General features: G+C 39.7%; 1 protein-coding gene across 9 annotated transcripts in view; it reads right to left on the bottom strand.

Moving 5' to 3' along the window:
• CYRIB (CYFIP related Rac1 interactor B) overlaps positions 1-14,373 on the bottom strand; it is a 96,585-nt gene that overhangs the window by 15,740 nt on the left and 66,472 nt on the right. For 4 of the 9 annotated variants that reach the window (XM_050314172.1, XM_050314153.1, XM_050314175.1 and 1 more), the window contains one exon: positions 1,561-1,643. In XM_050314172.1, the coding sequence (XP_050170129.1) occupies positions 1,561-1,633 (73 nt within the window). In that variant the 5' untranslated portion in view covers positions 1,634-1,643. Of the gene's footprint in view, positions 1-1,560; positions 1,644-2,656; positions 2,740-14,373 lie in introns of all 9 variants that reach the window. The other 5 variants (XM_050314163.1, XM_050314201.1, XM_050314205.1 and 2 more) reach the window with 2 other exon arrangements.

Below are 14,373 nucleotides of genomic sequence, written 5' to 3'. Positions count from 1 at the left end.
ACAGTATAGCAGCAGAAACAAAGGCAGGACAGGGTCCAAAATGAATAAAGAACAGTCTAACAATTCAGCCATAATATAAGTCACTTAATTTAACTGCATATGTAAACATTTCATGTCAGCAACCTGCTTACTCTCATGCCAAATCTTGTTCATGCTCAAAACATGCATTTCAAAACAAAACTGATAGCTAAAGAATCTGTATTTAAAAAAAAAAAAACCCACAGCAATTTTTATTGCAATTTAAGAATTATGTCTCTTCTATCCAGCTACCTTGAACTTCACTTACTTCAATTAAATGTTCAACATTTGTAGATTAAACTGGAGCTTCACAGCTCAAACATTCTCACTATGAGTTCTACCTCCTTCATTAAGTTGTACCTACTCCGACAATATGCAAGATTTGATCTTAAAGAAGTATTGTTTCCTGATTTTTGAACACAGCCCTTGATTAATCTTCCCTTTATTAATAATTTGTATAGTAAAAATCTTCCAATAACAATATATTCATAAGAGACAACTGATAAAATTGAACACTACAATGTAAGGGTTTAGAGAAGTTGTAACTTTAAATGTCATCAAATCAAAACCATATTTCTCCGAGCATTTGTTTTCATATCATAACTAATATAAACCAGCTACTGTTTCATCACACACAAATAAAATAATTCAGGGGAAGAAAAGAAGATATAATGCATCTCAAATTGTCCATATCACAATACTTCATTAATTTTTTTATTATACTATTTCATTGTGTTTTATAACACAGTCAAAATGCACTTGAGAATTAATTTTCTTAGTTTTAAGCTTGTTGATGTACAGCTGGGTAAAGCAACAGCACATCCCAAAAGATAGTAATTAAACATGCATAGCAGAAGCCAGCAACACTTACCTGCCATTCTTAGGCTTTATTGTATCATGCAACAAAAACTAAAAGCAGAAATATAGACAATATGTGAACCTTCTATGACACCTGGCATTGATCAGCCAAGTCACATCTCTTTTCAAAAGCAATTTTATTTCTATATACTCTGAGATCCCCTTTTAAGAAGGGATGAGGTTAAATTTCAGTGCCAAATCAAATAAGGTTCACATATACACCTTTAACGTGATGATGCTGGAGCTATGAATATGTTGTGAGCAAATCTGTATGTGCAGCATTATTAAGAGGAAGTGATGAGAATCGGGTTTCATTTTCAGTCCTTCCTTTAAGGTGCATCCATCTCCTTGTAATTTCAGGAAGTCTTCAAATAATTCCAATTCTTTTTAAAGTTTTGATTAAAAGTAGGCAGAATTTTAATTTCAGAAACAAGAACCATATCAGGTTTCAAGATATAAAACATAATTTGAAAGCCCTTCCTGAAATAAAGATTTTCCATTTTAGAACCTGAGGATATTTCAGAACAGGTTATTGCTTTATATCAAAGTTCGCTGAACAATTATCCATAGCTCAGGCATACAAAGCAGTTAGAAGGATGGCAAAATGAAAACATACATTAAGTACATGACAAATGCAGTCTACTGCAGGCAAAGAGTAATAGATATATAAAATCATCTTCTCACTTTCAAAATCAAGGAAAAAATTTGGCCCCTGCTCAAGGTCTGTGCATGTCAAAACTTTTAGAAGGTTCCCCATGTTAAGGTACCTGCCAAGACAAGAATGAGAGAAAAGAAAATTTTCTTTTTATAAGAAGGAACAGCCCAAATGTAGTTGATTGAAGCAGTGGGGGGGAAAGAAGACCAGAGAGTTCCATCAGGCGTGAACCCGTCCTTCAGGCCCCTCGCCCCAATGGGTGAGGGGAGAGCCCCACACCTCAAGGAGGCACAGCTGGTGGTCCCAGCCATACAGCTTTCCTGTAAGAAGTGATCACATCACCAACATCTTCACGGTTCCCCTTCTGGCAAGGGGCAAAATCCAAACAAAGGCTTTGCCAGTGACTCATTCTGTCCTGGAACACCCTAGCACCAGTGTCCTGAGCAGGAGTACTGCCTTGAGGGCCAAGTACCATATTTGCAAGCATTAGCCATGCTACAGATTTTTACCTGATGGGACAACAGAAGGAAAGAGCTTTAATTTTGTCAGCCCTTATAATTTTGTCAGAAAGCCATCATAGATCATCAAGGTCACATCAAGATGCACTGCTTCAGTGTGCAGAAAATGCTAACACAGGTATGCCACAGATCTTTTACACAAGGTGCCCAAAATGTCTGGGAAACTCAGACAGTTTCACTTTGGACTTTTGGATGTTAAAAAACACACATTGACTGCACGATGAATGACCAAAGAGGGATCACTCTTGTCTAAGAGGGGATTATGGTGAACAACGGCTCAGCACAGATTACTATGGCATACTGACAGAATTTTCCATTTCATGATTACTAGATTTGCAGGCAGATGGATGGACACCAGTGACCACAGAGACCTGAAATGACTAAGCACATGGAAAGAAAATTTACACAGCAGCATGATGGTGGCTTGGCTACTACTGGAGGGGAGGAAAAAAAAAAAAAAAAAAGCAAAGAGGAACAGAAGAAACACATGCAACTCTTTCAAATTCCAGATTTGCAACTGAGTCCCCTGGCCTTCACTGCAGCAGGTATAAGCAACCCTACTGTTACCATTTGAAATGCACCAGCTGTGAAGGGCTGAGAGACTTACTTTCAAAATCCAAGAAAAAATGTGTTGCATTGTGGTCTATGTCCCTGGTTAGCACCTTAATGAGATTACCCATGCCAGCAAACCTAAAAATAAAAATGGCAAAATAATTTAGTTCCAATAACCATTTCCTATTTTAAGTACACGCCTCGGGCTCACTGGAGCAGGGCTCCCACTGTGCTTTGCACACTGGACTCGTCAACTTCTGGTGGGAAGCAGAACACATGCACTGCACAGTGCATTTCCATGCCCCTTCTTCTCAGGGATTCTCAAGGATTGTTATAAAAATGGAAAAATCATAAGCTTTGACAAAAATAAAGGCGTGGTATCTTTTCTGTCTTTGCTTAATGCATTTAAAGAACATGTGACCTATGATGACTGAGCAATTGTTTTGCATAACTGCAGCACTCAGTGCCAAACAAATCCATTATTGCTTAGGACAAAAGCAACCTCAAATGGAACTGGTGTCATCATAAGCCTGTTTTTTCACTATCTCTCCATAATCCAAAACAGATTTCAGAAAGCCTCTTAGTAGTAGTCATCTGTGGCCAATGAGCAGTTTTCTCATTAAATCACAAGTTAAACACAAGTTAGACTTTTCCAAAACCAGGAGAAAATCAAGTTTCAACAGTTCTTCTTATGTTTGCTGTCCCATCCCAGCTAAAAGAAATGAAAAGTGGAAGAAAAATTAAATAGTTGTTAGATTACTTGAGATCAGAGAAATTATCAAAACAGTTTCAAATGTTACCACAAGTTTCAGAAATCAATACCTTCAGTAGGACTATGAAAACTGCATTTTATAAGGCAGCCTTTTCAAGGACTCTCCCACATTTTACAGAAGCTGAAAATATACCTAAGAACAATTGCTCTGAAATAACAAGAGCTCACTAGAGTGAGCTGCAAGGTAAACAAGACACCACCCAAAAATCTCATCTCAAATTATTTAAGAATAAGACATTGACAGTCTGACATTTGGATTAAAGCGTAAGATATAAAAAAAATCAATTTTCAAATTAGTCTTACTGTACTAACCTACCATTATATGCTCCTTTTTTCCTGATCTTTAGTTTTGTTGAAGACCCATGTTTACCTGGGGGGGAGGTAGCATGACACTAAGAATCATTCATTCATTAGGAATCAAAGAAACTGAAGCAATGCGAACTCAAAACAAAGTGCCTGGCAAATCAAACTTTCAGAACTTGTGTTGACAGATTTCTTGAATTCTATAAGAAAAAGGCAACTGCTTTGTGAGGGGGGAAAAGCAAACTAAAACCAGTATGTTTTATTTTTCCAGATCCTCAAGATTCAGCAACTCACACAATCAAGAAAAGCTACAGAAGGAAGGAGGAATTAATCCCCAGTTGTTGAAAATTACTCAGTCTTTGCTCCAACAACTTCTACAGAATGACCAAATGACTGTTAAGAAATCTAGATTTTTACAACAGTGACTTTGAGTGTAACCCTGCACACAGAACTCCATCAGCAGGTATATTTTCACTTTTTTACATGTTCAGCTTTCCCCTTTAAACTCAAGAAAATGCAAGACGTGCTTCCTAAGCATTTGAACTTGGATCCTGGAAAGTGAGATCAGACTTCTGAGCCTATGAGAAACACTCATTATTTCAAGGAATTTTTAAATTAGAGTGCCCAGTTTAGAGGCTCCTCTCAAAACAGAGCCATGAAAACATGTTTCTTCAAAGAGGTAGCTTTTCCAGAACCTTCTATTCCATAGCTTAGTAAACTCTTTATTGCTACACATGCACCAATGCTGTGTAAACACACAACAGCAGAAATCAGATATATTACTCTTCTGTATCTTGCAAGCATGTTCTGTAACATGGGACTGAATAAGCCACTTTGTATTTCAGCTTTATCCAGATTATGAATGTTCTTCTTGTTGGGGAGTGGACAGAGGCATTCTTAAATATTTTCAACAGGACCAGTAAAAAGCCAAAAATAGAAGCTGCACAATGGTGATCCAGTCTGAAGATTCAGATTTAAAACCCAAACCTTAAACTCAGAACAGTGTATTCCACATTTCAATTCCAACATTAACAAACAAGCAGCAAACACATGGCAGTGAACAGTGTTAATGGCCTAAACAGCACTCCTATACACTACAGTTACTGCTGTGCTTCAGCTGCACCATCCCCTCCTCCACCAAAATATTTTCCACATCTCAAAAAAAAATGCCTCTGCATAGGTTTTGCCTTCGTTTAGATATTAACCAGTCTCCTAAGAGTTTATAGGCTCATGAATGTGCTTATATATTGGATAACATTACTTCTGAAGGTCAGAGTAGGGACATGCTTATAGGGTTGAAATGTTTTGAAGCTAAGGTTACAGGAGAGCACATAGCCACTGCCGAGCAGATTGTTTCATTGAGCCCCTGTCACCTCCTAAAATGAGTAGGGGGTTGGGGACTCAGTTTTGAATACAAATACTTTAATCCTCCAGAAAGGTTTGCCAGGAAGAAGAAGAATATATGGTTTCTTTTCTGGGTGTTAAGTTTAACAGATAGAGAAGCACAATAAAAGCCTTGGCACTACAATGGAACAGTCTATGTGATATTCAAGCAGAAGATGCAACTGACCTCAAGGTAAAAGCTCAGTGAAAAGCCTCCCTGAGCAAAGGAAGAGAAATTGAAGATGATGATAACAGATTAATTCAACTACAACAGCAACAAAATGACAAGGTGGGATATAGGAATGTATTTCAATTCACATGAACAGAAAGCTGCATGAACACTTGTTTGTAATGAAGTTCCTAATAGACCTCTTCCCTCACATGTGCAGTGTACTGAAAAAATCTTGATAAACTTTAATCACAACAGAGTTTTTCACACAAGATGTGCAATCATATCTGCTTCCTTAGCAGCAAAACATTCACTATATATTCAATTTTTATGGAGTGCATGGAAATCTAGCAGAAGCTGAACAAACAGTATTTTGGAAACTTGAATCAAGGTGAACTGTAACAGTTACTCAAGGATCTCAAACATTCTTTAATACCAATAGACCTGCTGTGTTTTAAGAACTGTAAAAATGACCAATTCTCCAAGTTGTATTCCAGAAGAACTTTAAGAAGCTTAAAAGACCTTGAAAACTCAACTGAAAGATATTTCTTTAGCATTTTTCGGGAGGACACTTTCAGCTTAGCATTCAAGGTAATGAATGAGAGAGCCAGTAGGTCAGAATTTACTCTTTGATCAAGTCTAAACACTCTTTTCTTGAGCTCTAAAAGGGCTTCTTAGAACCAAGGTCATGGTGCCACTTGTGGAACTTCCCAGATACATGGAAGCAGCATCAGGTCAACACGCCATGGCTAAGGTTAGATGGCTCTACACTTCTGTACGTTATTTTCCTTCCAGAGGTATAGCTGAGCAGTAAGCAGAGCCGACCTGTTGCACTCAGGTGGAACACTACAGAGGGCAAAATGAAATCTGACCTTTCTGAGAAGCGGCTGTGTCAGCAGAATACCTGGTTCAGTCTAGAGTAAAGTAACTTAGCTCAGAGATACATCAGGTCCATGACAGATAAGATAAAGATTTACTAGAGATTCTTGTTTTGTTCAAGATAGCTCATCATTTGCATTTCTTCTGGGTCCAAAATACATTAAGAGACCACTACTGGTTCTAATATTAAAGATGATGACAATTTGCAAGTAGCATAAGAAGTAATCTATAAAACCAGCCACTAGTCGCCTTCGGCAACCTCTTCTGCTATTTGATGCCCTGTAAAAGCATCATTAGCATGAAGATTTTGGTAATTCCATGAATTACCTTGGTAATTAACCACCATAGTGGCATGCCCAGTCAGTATTACTACACCAAGCACTCTTCCAATTTCCTTGAAAGTCCACAACTTCAGCTGAAGAAAGTAGAATTACTCATTTACAAAGTCAGATATGGTTCCAGTTAGGTAGTCCTGACACTGAGCTACCATTGTCTAGTCAAGAATATCTTCCTGCATCCTTCTTGAGCACACTGCCACATCAATCAGCCCTGATTCAAGACTTAAGCCTGTAGGAAGACCAAAGCCAATACCAAGCACTCCTACTGATGTCCTGCAACTGGGCTTAATCTTGGAGCCAAACAGCTGATTCAGAACACTGACTGGAGATGACTTCTGTGGGTGCTAATACACCTTTTGACCCACAGCCCTTCCAGCTGGAAAAAAAATCCACGCTAAGAAGAATTCTCCATAGTGCAATCACCAGCATCAAAATATTCACATGTCCAGCCTTACGTACACTTTAGGTCACTATCTATTTGTTCTTCCACAGCTTCAGGATGGCCAACTTCTGTCCAATTTTATTTGGTATTCTCATTCAGAATATATCCAGTACACTGTAAACCAGTTTTACTCCCAGGGGTATTATTCGTTTTAAGATTTTATAAAGCAGTGTGCAGAAGGAACTCATTAGGTTAAACTAAGGCTCAGTAAAAGCACACATTAGACCAGTGAAGTCTTCTCTTGCCACAAATCCAACATCATAAAAGCAGAGCAGAACAAAAACACTAGTTTCTGTCCAAAAACTGTCTATCCCTGTGAGGTTGCTTAGAATCCCTGCTGGCATGCTCTGTACTCCACCACAATACTCAAGCCACGTGGAGCAGGTTATGGGAAATCGGAGCACGAGCCAAGAATATGGTTTAAACTTGACCTACTTGCAGAGGAAGACATACGGAATGCCACATCGGATTAGGATGATTCGGCCCATTACAGCCTTATGGGGTTGTATGATGTTGCGTGTACTGTCATGATCAGACAAGCGGAAAGCAAAGGCATATTTTCAAAACAAGCCTTGCACGCATGCCCTTCCTGCTGAAAACATCCCTGACACACTTCGGCTCCCCCCACTCCCCCCCCAGCTAAGCCCAGGGGAAATGTAATAGAAATACACGATGCAAATAAATTCATCTGAGCACTAAAGGCATTCCCCCTCTCACACCTGAAAGAAAAACTGTACATGAATGAGGATTTTGCTTGTGATTGGTGAGCTTTCAAACGAGTTCAAAAAACCAGATAAACAGATTTAAAGAATCTGTTTGTGACTGAAGGAAGCCTGCTTCAAGAACACATCAGCTCACCTTCTGGAAAAGTATATACTATTCCCAATACTAACATCCAGAGTGTGAAAACTTTACTCCATGAAAACCTTGTATCCATGGCTCTGGAGTCCAGAGGAGGAAGTTAAGCACAACACTACATGGAAAGCACATCTAATGAAATAACAAACATTTTCTTCCCATGATTTGAGTTTTAAATTTTCATTTAGTTATATGAGGCACAAACCTCCAATTCAGAGATATTTTGGTAAAAAAAAAGTGAAAAACAATTATAGCACTGAAGTCTAACATTATAGTGGAACACCATAGAGTTAAAACACTCTATGTGTTACCACATAAACATACCCCTCGCTGAACATCTCCCTGTACTATTTTTCTAGAAGGATAATCCTATCAGCCTGGCAATTGTTTCATGGCTTACTGAACATTTTCTGCCTACAGTATCTGGCCATGAACAGGGAGGTAAAAAAAAAATAAAAATTAAAGAGGCAGTGAATAGGTGGCTGCTCACATCAGCTGAATCCAAGGCAGCCCTTAGCAACACACAGCATCACAGAGCTGACAGCCTATGGGATCCAGTGCCACTTTCTCTCCCAATGAAGCAGTCAAGCTTCACAGCCAGTAAGAATGCATCAGCCCTCAGCCTTAAAAGCCAGAGACTGCTGTAGAGATGGAAACAGGCTTGTAAAATACACTGCAGGAATCACTCTTTTCAGGGAGATGTAACATTTTCCCTGGATACAAACACGTTTTTTCTAGTCTAATGCACATTCACTTCTCTTCTGAATATTGCTAGAGAAGTAGAGATGCCCTCTGACACATTCTAATTCCTACTACTGATATTAGTGGTGTTTAAAGCAAAGAAGATCTGTCATTACACAAAATTCAAGGCAATAAAATACACTGTCTAGAAAATAAATAATTAGAGTCAACATTAAAAAAAATAGTAGCTACCACTCAAAGTGTGGAAAAATAAGGAACGCATAGAAGTGATCACCTTTAGATTTAGGAAGGAGAAGCTTGGTGCTACTAGCTTAAAACAAGTTACATATTGGATAATGTGGTTTCAATTTCAGGAGTCATCACAGCTCTAGCAACATTACTAACATTAAAGGTAACAGTTCAGATCGTTTCACCCAAATGCTGAATCAAACACATAAAAAAAGTGCCAGAGCAGTCACCAGTTGTGCATAAAACATGCAATTTCATTCACTGATGGACAAGTTGTTCAAGCAAGTGTTAAGATTTCATTGGTTTTATGGACACTTTTGGGACACAGTTCCCAGTCAAAACCATGCCCAGACCCGCTCACGGCTCTGCACTGCTGACACCCAGTGGCCACAACCCAGGGACTGCAAATCGACCACAGTAAGAATAAAAACATGCGGGGGGGGGGGGAGCATCCCCCAAAACCTGTACCACTGAATTATTGGTACTTCAATAATTAATATTTTATCTGAAGAGTGGAAAAACAAATTATACAGCCAGATAGAAAATGTTTTTTACAGGAAAGTAAACTATTCGGGCTACTGAAAAGCTGTTTAAAGCTGCCTCTGATGTCAGTTCATTTGGTTGAACTGACTTTGATAAAATAAACTGTTTTAGTTGAAACTGAAGTGTGGTTTTTTGGTTTTTTTTTGGAGCTCACACATCATCAATAAAGTCTCCTTTATGAACAAAACTGAATTCAAAACTTGTCATATCAGGAAGATGGAGGTCTGCCAGGGAAAACAGACCAATGAATAGACTCACATTCCTCAAAACCAGAATTGTAAAAGTACGGTCAGGTCAGTGTTTATTCAGTCCATTTTGCCTCTAAGAGGAAATCAAGGGAAAGGCATTGAAGAATCCACAGTTCCTTTAGAAGAAGCAGTCTTAGAGCCTTGTTAATTTGGGAACGTTTTAGTGGCACAGCTGACACTGAATAACGTATTTGACAGGAGCTACAATAAAATAACTAAGCATGCTCACACAAGTCTGGAATAAAACCAATTTGTCTGGAAGAATTACGCTTGTTTTTAAAACAGAACTTGTACTGAATAGGGGAGAGACTATGCTCCAAAAATCTGCTCTGAATTACCCTTCAACAAGTAACTTCACAATTTTTCAAAGAGTGAATCTGGGGCTAAAAAAAAATTAACTATGCTTTCCTCTTTCCAAATGACACAAGCTCAACATGCTTCAACTTAATACTGCAAAACACTCTTTTTTAATTCCATTCCATTGCAACCATCAGGAAAACACACCTTTTTTCAGTTCAGGGACATTGCCATTGGAATGCAATTTACACTCTGCTTTCTCCCAACAGAGTTTGAAAGCTGCAGAGCTTTCTGCAGTGCTGTAATTCCTCCAACAGAGGCCGCTGCCCTACCGCTGGATCTTCCAGGGCCAGGGAAGCTGGAACCAGCGCGTCCAACGTTATTTTAACAGCCCAACAGCTCAGAACCAGCAACGTCCCTCCAGCCCGAACACTGCATTTAGCTTTGTGACATTACCATAGAAAGAAATAGTGGCTGACCCTGAATTCTGCCTTTTTCTAAAGTAAGCTGAGAATGTTTTTATCAGGTACATAAAAGATACAAATCCCCTCCCATTTAATAAGAGCTAAGGTAGATTTACATATTGGTTTTTTATTCTTTCAGAGAAAAGCTGCTTAATCTACAGAAGTTGGTATGCCTATTAAAACTGTGCCGCATTACCACATTACTAAGAAAATTTCATATTCCAAGGATGTCAGCCTGTAATTTAACAAACCCTCAAGCCCTTGTCTCCCAAAAAACCCAAACCCAACAGTAATTTGTTTACTAAGTCCTTCTCCTGCCAGCTTTTCACCTCATTGTAAAGAAAAAAAAAACCATCAAATCCCAACCAAAAAAACCCCAAATAAACAAAAAACCCACAACCCACAAAATCTTCAAGTTTTAACTGAATGCTAAAAAAAAACCAAAAAACCCCCTTTTTAATTTCCAACTTCACTACACTGTGTAGTTCAACTGAATTGCCACTTTTCAGTTGCTGTTTCACATGTGACATAGAACTCTTCTTCAAGCTTAGTTTGACTTGGAAATGTTTTCTTTCGGAGTAGCTGAATTACCATCTACCAGACTGCCACACATTTCAGTAGTGAGCTGGATGAAGCTGCACTGAGGTTCCAACAGTCTTGGCAGTGCTGCCATCTAATGCACCAGGACAAGGAGTACAAGCATCTGCATTGCTCTGCAACACTCATTCCTCTAGATGGGCTCTGAAATTGTTGCACCCCTTCAGTGTCCTGGCTTGTAATCCTACACTAACAATGTTATGACAAATTATCTAGTCATAAAGCTGATGGATATTAATAGTCACTGACACATTCCATGTCAAGGGACTTCTTCTGGAATGCCACAGTGCTAAACCACAAACCCTGTGTGTATGAACCTGACACTGACTGTCCATCTGTGAATTCAGTTCAGTGACACACCAGCTCTGAAATACCAAGGAATAAGGGAAGTCCTACGGCCTTCCAAATCACAGAGCTGGAAGGGTGGGTTTCCATATTTCAGGATGGCTTTCTGATTATTTTCTGGACTTTCCTTTTCCCGAGACACACATCAGACAAAGTATGTTTGCAGAATACAGAAGGCTAATGAAGCACATCAAGATGATGATGGAACAACAGAGGATGACTAGCAGGATGATGCTCCTTCCCATCCCATCTGTTTTCAGAAACACTAACAGACAGACGGGGCAGAAGGATAAAATGGGTCTCTACAAGCTTTACTTACTTGAAGTTTCAAAAGAGATTACTTGCAAGATCAAGGCTCTACAGTCATCTTTGTTACATCCATTTACTTCTTCAGATCCCCTCATGAGATACAGCATCAACTTTTACTAAACCTGCATAGTTTTTCCTGTTAGAAAGCAAGTGTTTAAAAAATCCCATTTACACAAAAACACCCTGACTACACTGGTCCAGATTCCTCTAGCTGTATAAATATCAGACTTTTTATCTCCTTTTTCATCCCTCCCAACATATCTCAAATTTTCTTTTAATCTTAAAGTCAAACTACTAGTGTCCTATCAGCCTAAAATATCATAAGACAATTTATTTTCATCCACCTGTTGGAAATATGGAGGAACATTTGCTATTCTTTAGTGGTATTATACAACCTGCAATCCATTAAGGTCAGTAACAAATATACAGAATATCATGCAGTTACAATTCCTGCACTGGTCCATCTGTGAATTCTCCAAGCCCATCTCATGAGGAGTTTGCAGCAGTTCTTGGGGAAAACCAGGTATATATGCAGAACAAAATACGTAATACCTATAATAATCACATCTGGCTCCGAAAAATACTTGACCTGAAAATACTGACATCCTAGAAGAACCACATGATCTCCCTGTTGCCATTTTTCCCTAGGCATTTGTTCACATATGAACGTTCAGGTTTTACTGGATATTAACTTTTTTTTCAAGTTTACATCTAGGTTTGCCCCATTCTTTGAAACTTGAAGTTTTCAGTAGTCCCCAGTTATTTTTGGAGCTCAGCTACCTTAGTAGGTAAGGTGATTTCAACAGATGCTTTCCTATTGAACACGTTGCTTGGGTAGGGCTTCTGCCAGTCCCTCCCAACCCTTCACAATGGTGATTGATTCCCTGATGCTTTATGATGCCGTCAAGCATTTGGCAGCTACTTCGTTCCAGTACAGTTGGAAAAGTTAAAAGCATCAGCAGTCTGACAACAAAACTTCTGCTAAGGGGGACGCCACACCACCTTAATTTATAAACATTTTCCCTTCAATACCTGAAATACTGTTGATTCACAGTTTCTTCAGAGAAATTAGAAGTCATTTGCCATGTGCTGCAGCCATTTTCTGGACAGCATTCCTCTTCCTGCAGGAAGTACCATTCCCAGCAATGCTCCTTGACTTTTGCTAGCTTTTCTGGATGACTCTTATCTTTCCAAGCAGAAGCAGTAGAAGTAGAGGAGTAAGTGGAGGGTGCGAAAGGATGTGCAAAATCAAGTGCACACATGCAGAGGGCAGTAAGATGGTGATCCTGGAGCTTGTACTTGGCTAGATGGACCCACGGTCTGACTCAGATTAGTGATTTTTATAATGTATCATTTGCTAATGCACATGATGTTGTAAATTAAAAGTCTGCACTAGTTCCAACTGCAGCTTTAACAACACACTTACCCATTGACTTTGCAAGTAAAAGCTACTCAATGAAAAAAGTACTACTGCTGCTGGCACTGGACGTTTTTCCATTAGTTTATTGTAGATTTGGAAAATGTTGCTGTATGCTTGCCCAGTTCCTAGATTCATTCCATAACCCAGTGAGTCAAGACAGTAAAGCAAAGGACGGTGGGTCTGAAGCAGCAATACCACAAACTCTCCTAAGAATAACAAAAATGTGATATCTCCTCAAAACCAAAAATTCTGCAAAATATTTTAAAAGATAAATTATTCACTAAAGTAAGTAAGATTACTTTAGTAACATATTTATAGGGACATATATTCTTAATTCTGAACAGAGTATGCAAATAATTGTGGACACAGCATTTGGAAACGTTTTCTACTCTTGACAACAGAACTGAAGACAAATTGCATTGAGTTTGAGTGACAAGCTTGTGGTGGTGGGGGTATGACAAGGAGAACTTCTGTGAGCAGCTTCCAGAAGCTTCCCCCATGTCCAACAGAGCCAGTGCCGGCTGGCTCCAGGACAGATCCACCGCTGGCCAAGGCTGAGCCCATCAGTGGTAGTGCCTCTGGGACAATGTACTCAAGAAGGAAAAAAAAAAGTTATGGCACAGAAGTAATTGTGGCCAGAGAAGTGAGAATATGTGACAGACACCAAGAATACGGGACAGACACCAAGGTCAGTGAAAGAGCGGGAAGAGATGCTCCAGGAGCTGGAGCAAAGATTCCCCTGCAGCCCCTGGTGCAGGTCATGGTGAGGCAGCTGTGCCCCTGCAGCCCATGGAGGTCCATGGGGGAGCAGAGGTCCTCCTGCAGTGTGGGAGGACCCCATGCCAGAGTAGGAGGATGCCTGGAGGAGACTGTGATCCCATGGGAAGCCTGAACTGGAACAGGCTCCTTGCAGGACCTGTGGCCCTGTGGAGAGAGGAACCCACTCTGGAGAAGGTTTGCTGGTAGGACTTATGACCACATGAGGGCCCCACACTGGAGCTGCCTGTTTCTGAAGGACTGCACTTCATGGAAGGGACCAACACTGGAGCAGTTCGTGAAGAACTGCAGCCCTTGGGAAGGACTCATTGGATAAGTTTGTGCAGGACTGTCTCCCATGGGAGGGACCCACACTGGAGCAGGGTAAGGACTCCTCTCCCTGAGGAGGAAGCAGAGGCAGAAACAACATGTGATGAACTGACTGTAACCCCCATTTTCCATCTTTCTATGCTGAGGCCAAAGAAGGAGGCAGAAGACTGGGAATAAAATTAAGCCTGGTAAGAAGGGAGGAGTGGAGGTAAACTGTGTTTTAGGATTTGTTTTACTTCTCATTAACCTGCTCTGATTTGATAGGTTATAAATTCAATGAATTTCAGTAAGTCAAGGCTGTTTTGCCCATGTCTGTAACTGATAAGTGATCTCTCCTTTTGTTCTATTTTCTCTCCCTTGTCCAGTTGAGGAGGAGAATGACAGAGCTG

Source organism: Myiozetetes cayanensis, unplaced genomic scaffold (assembly GCF_022539395.1).
Source record: "Myiozetetes cayanensis isolate MyiCay16 unplaced genomic scaffold, myiCay2020 scf1, whole genome shotgun sequence".
Classification (NCBI taxonomy): domain Eukaryota; kingdom Metazoa; phylum Chordata; class Aves; order Passeriformes; family Tyrannidae; genus Myiozetetes; species Myiozetetes cayanensis.
The sequence above is the reverse complement of the archived record's forward strand: the minus strand, read 5'-3'. Positions and strand labels throughout refer to the sequence as shown.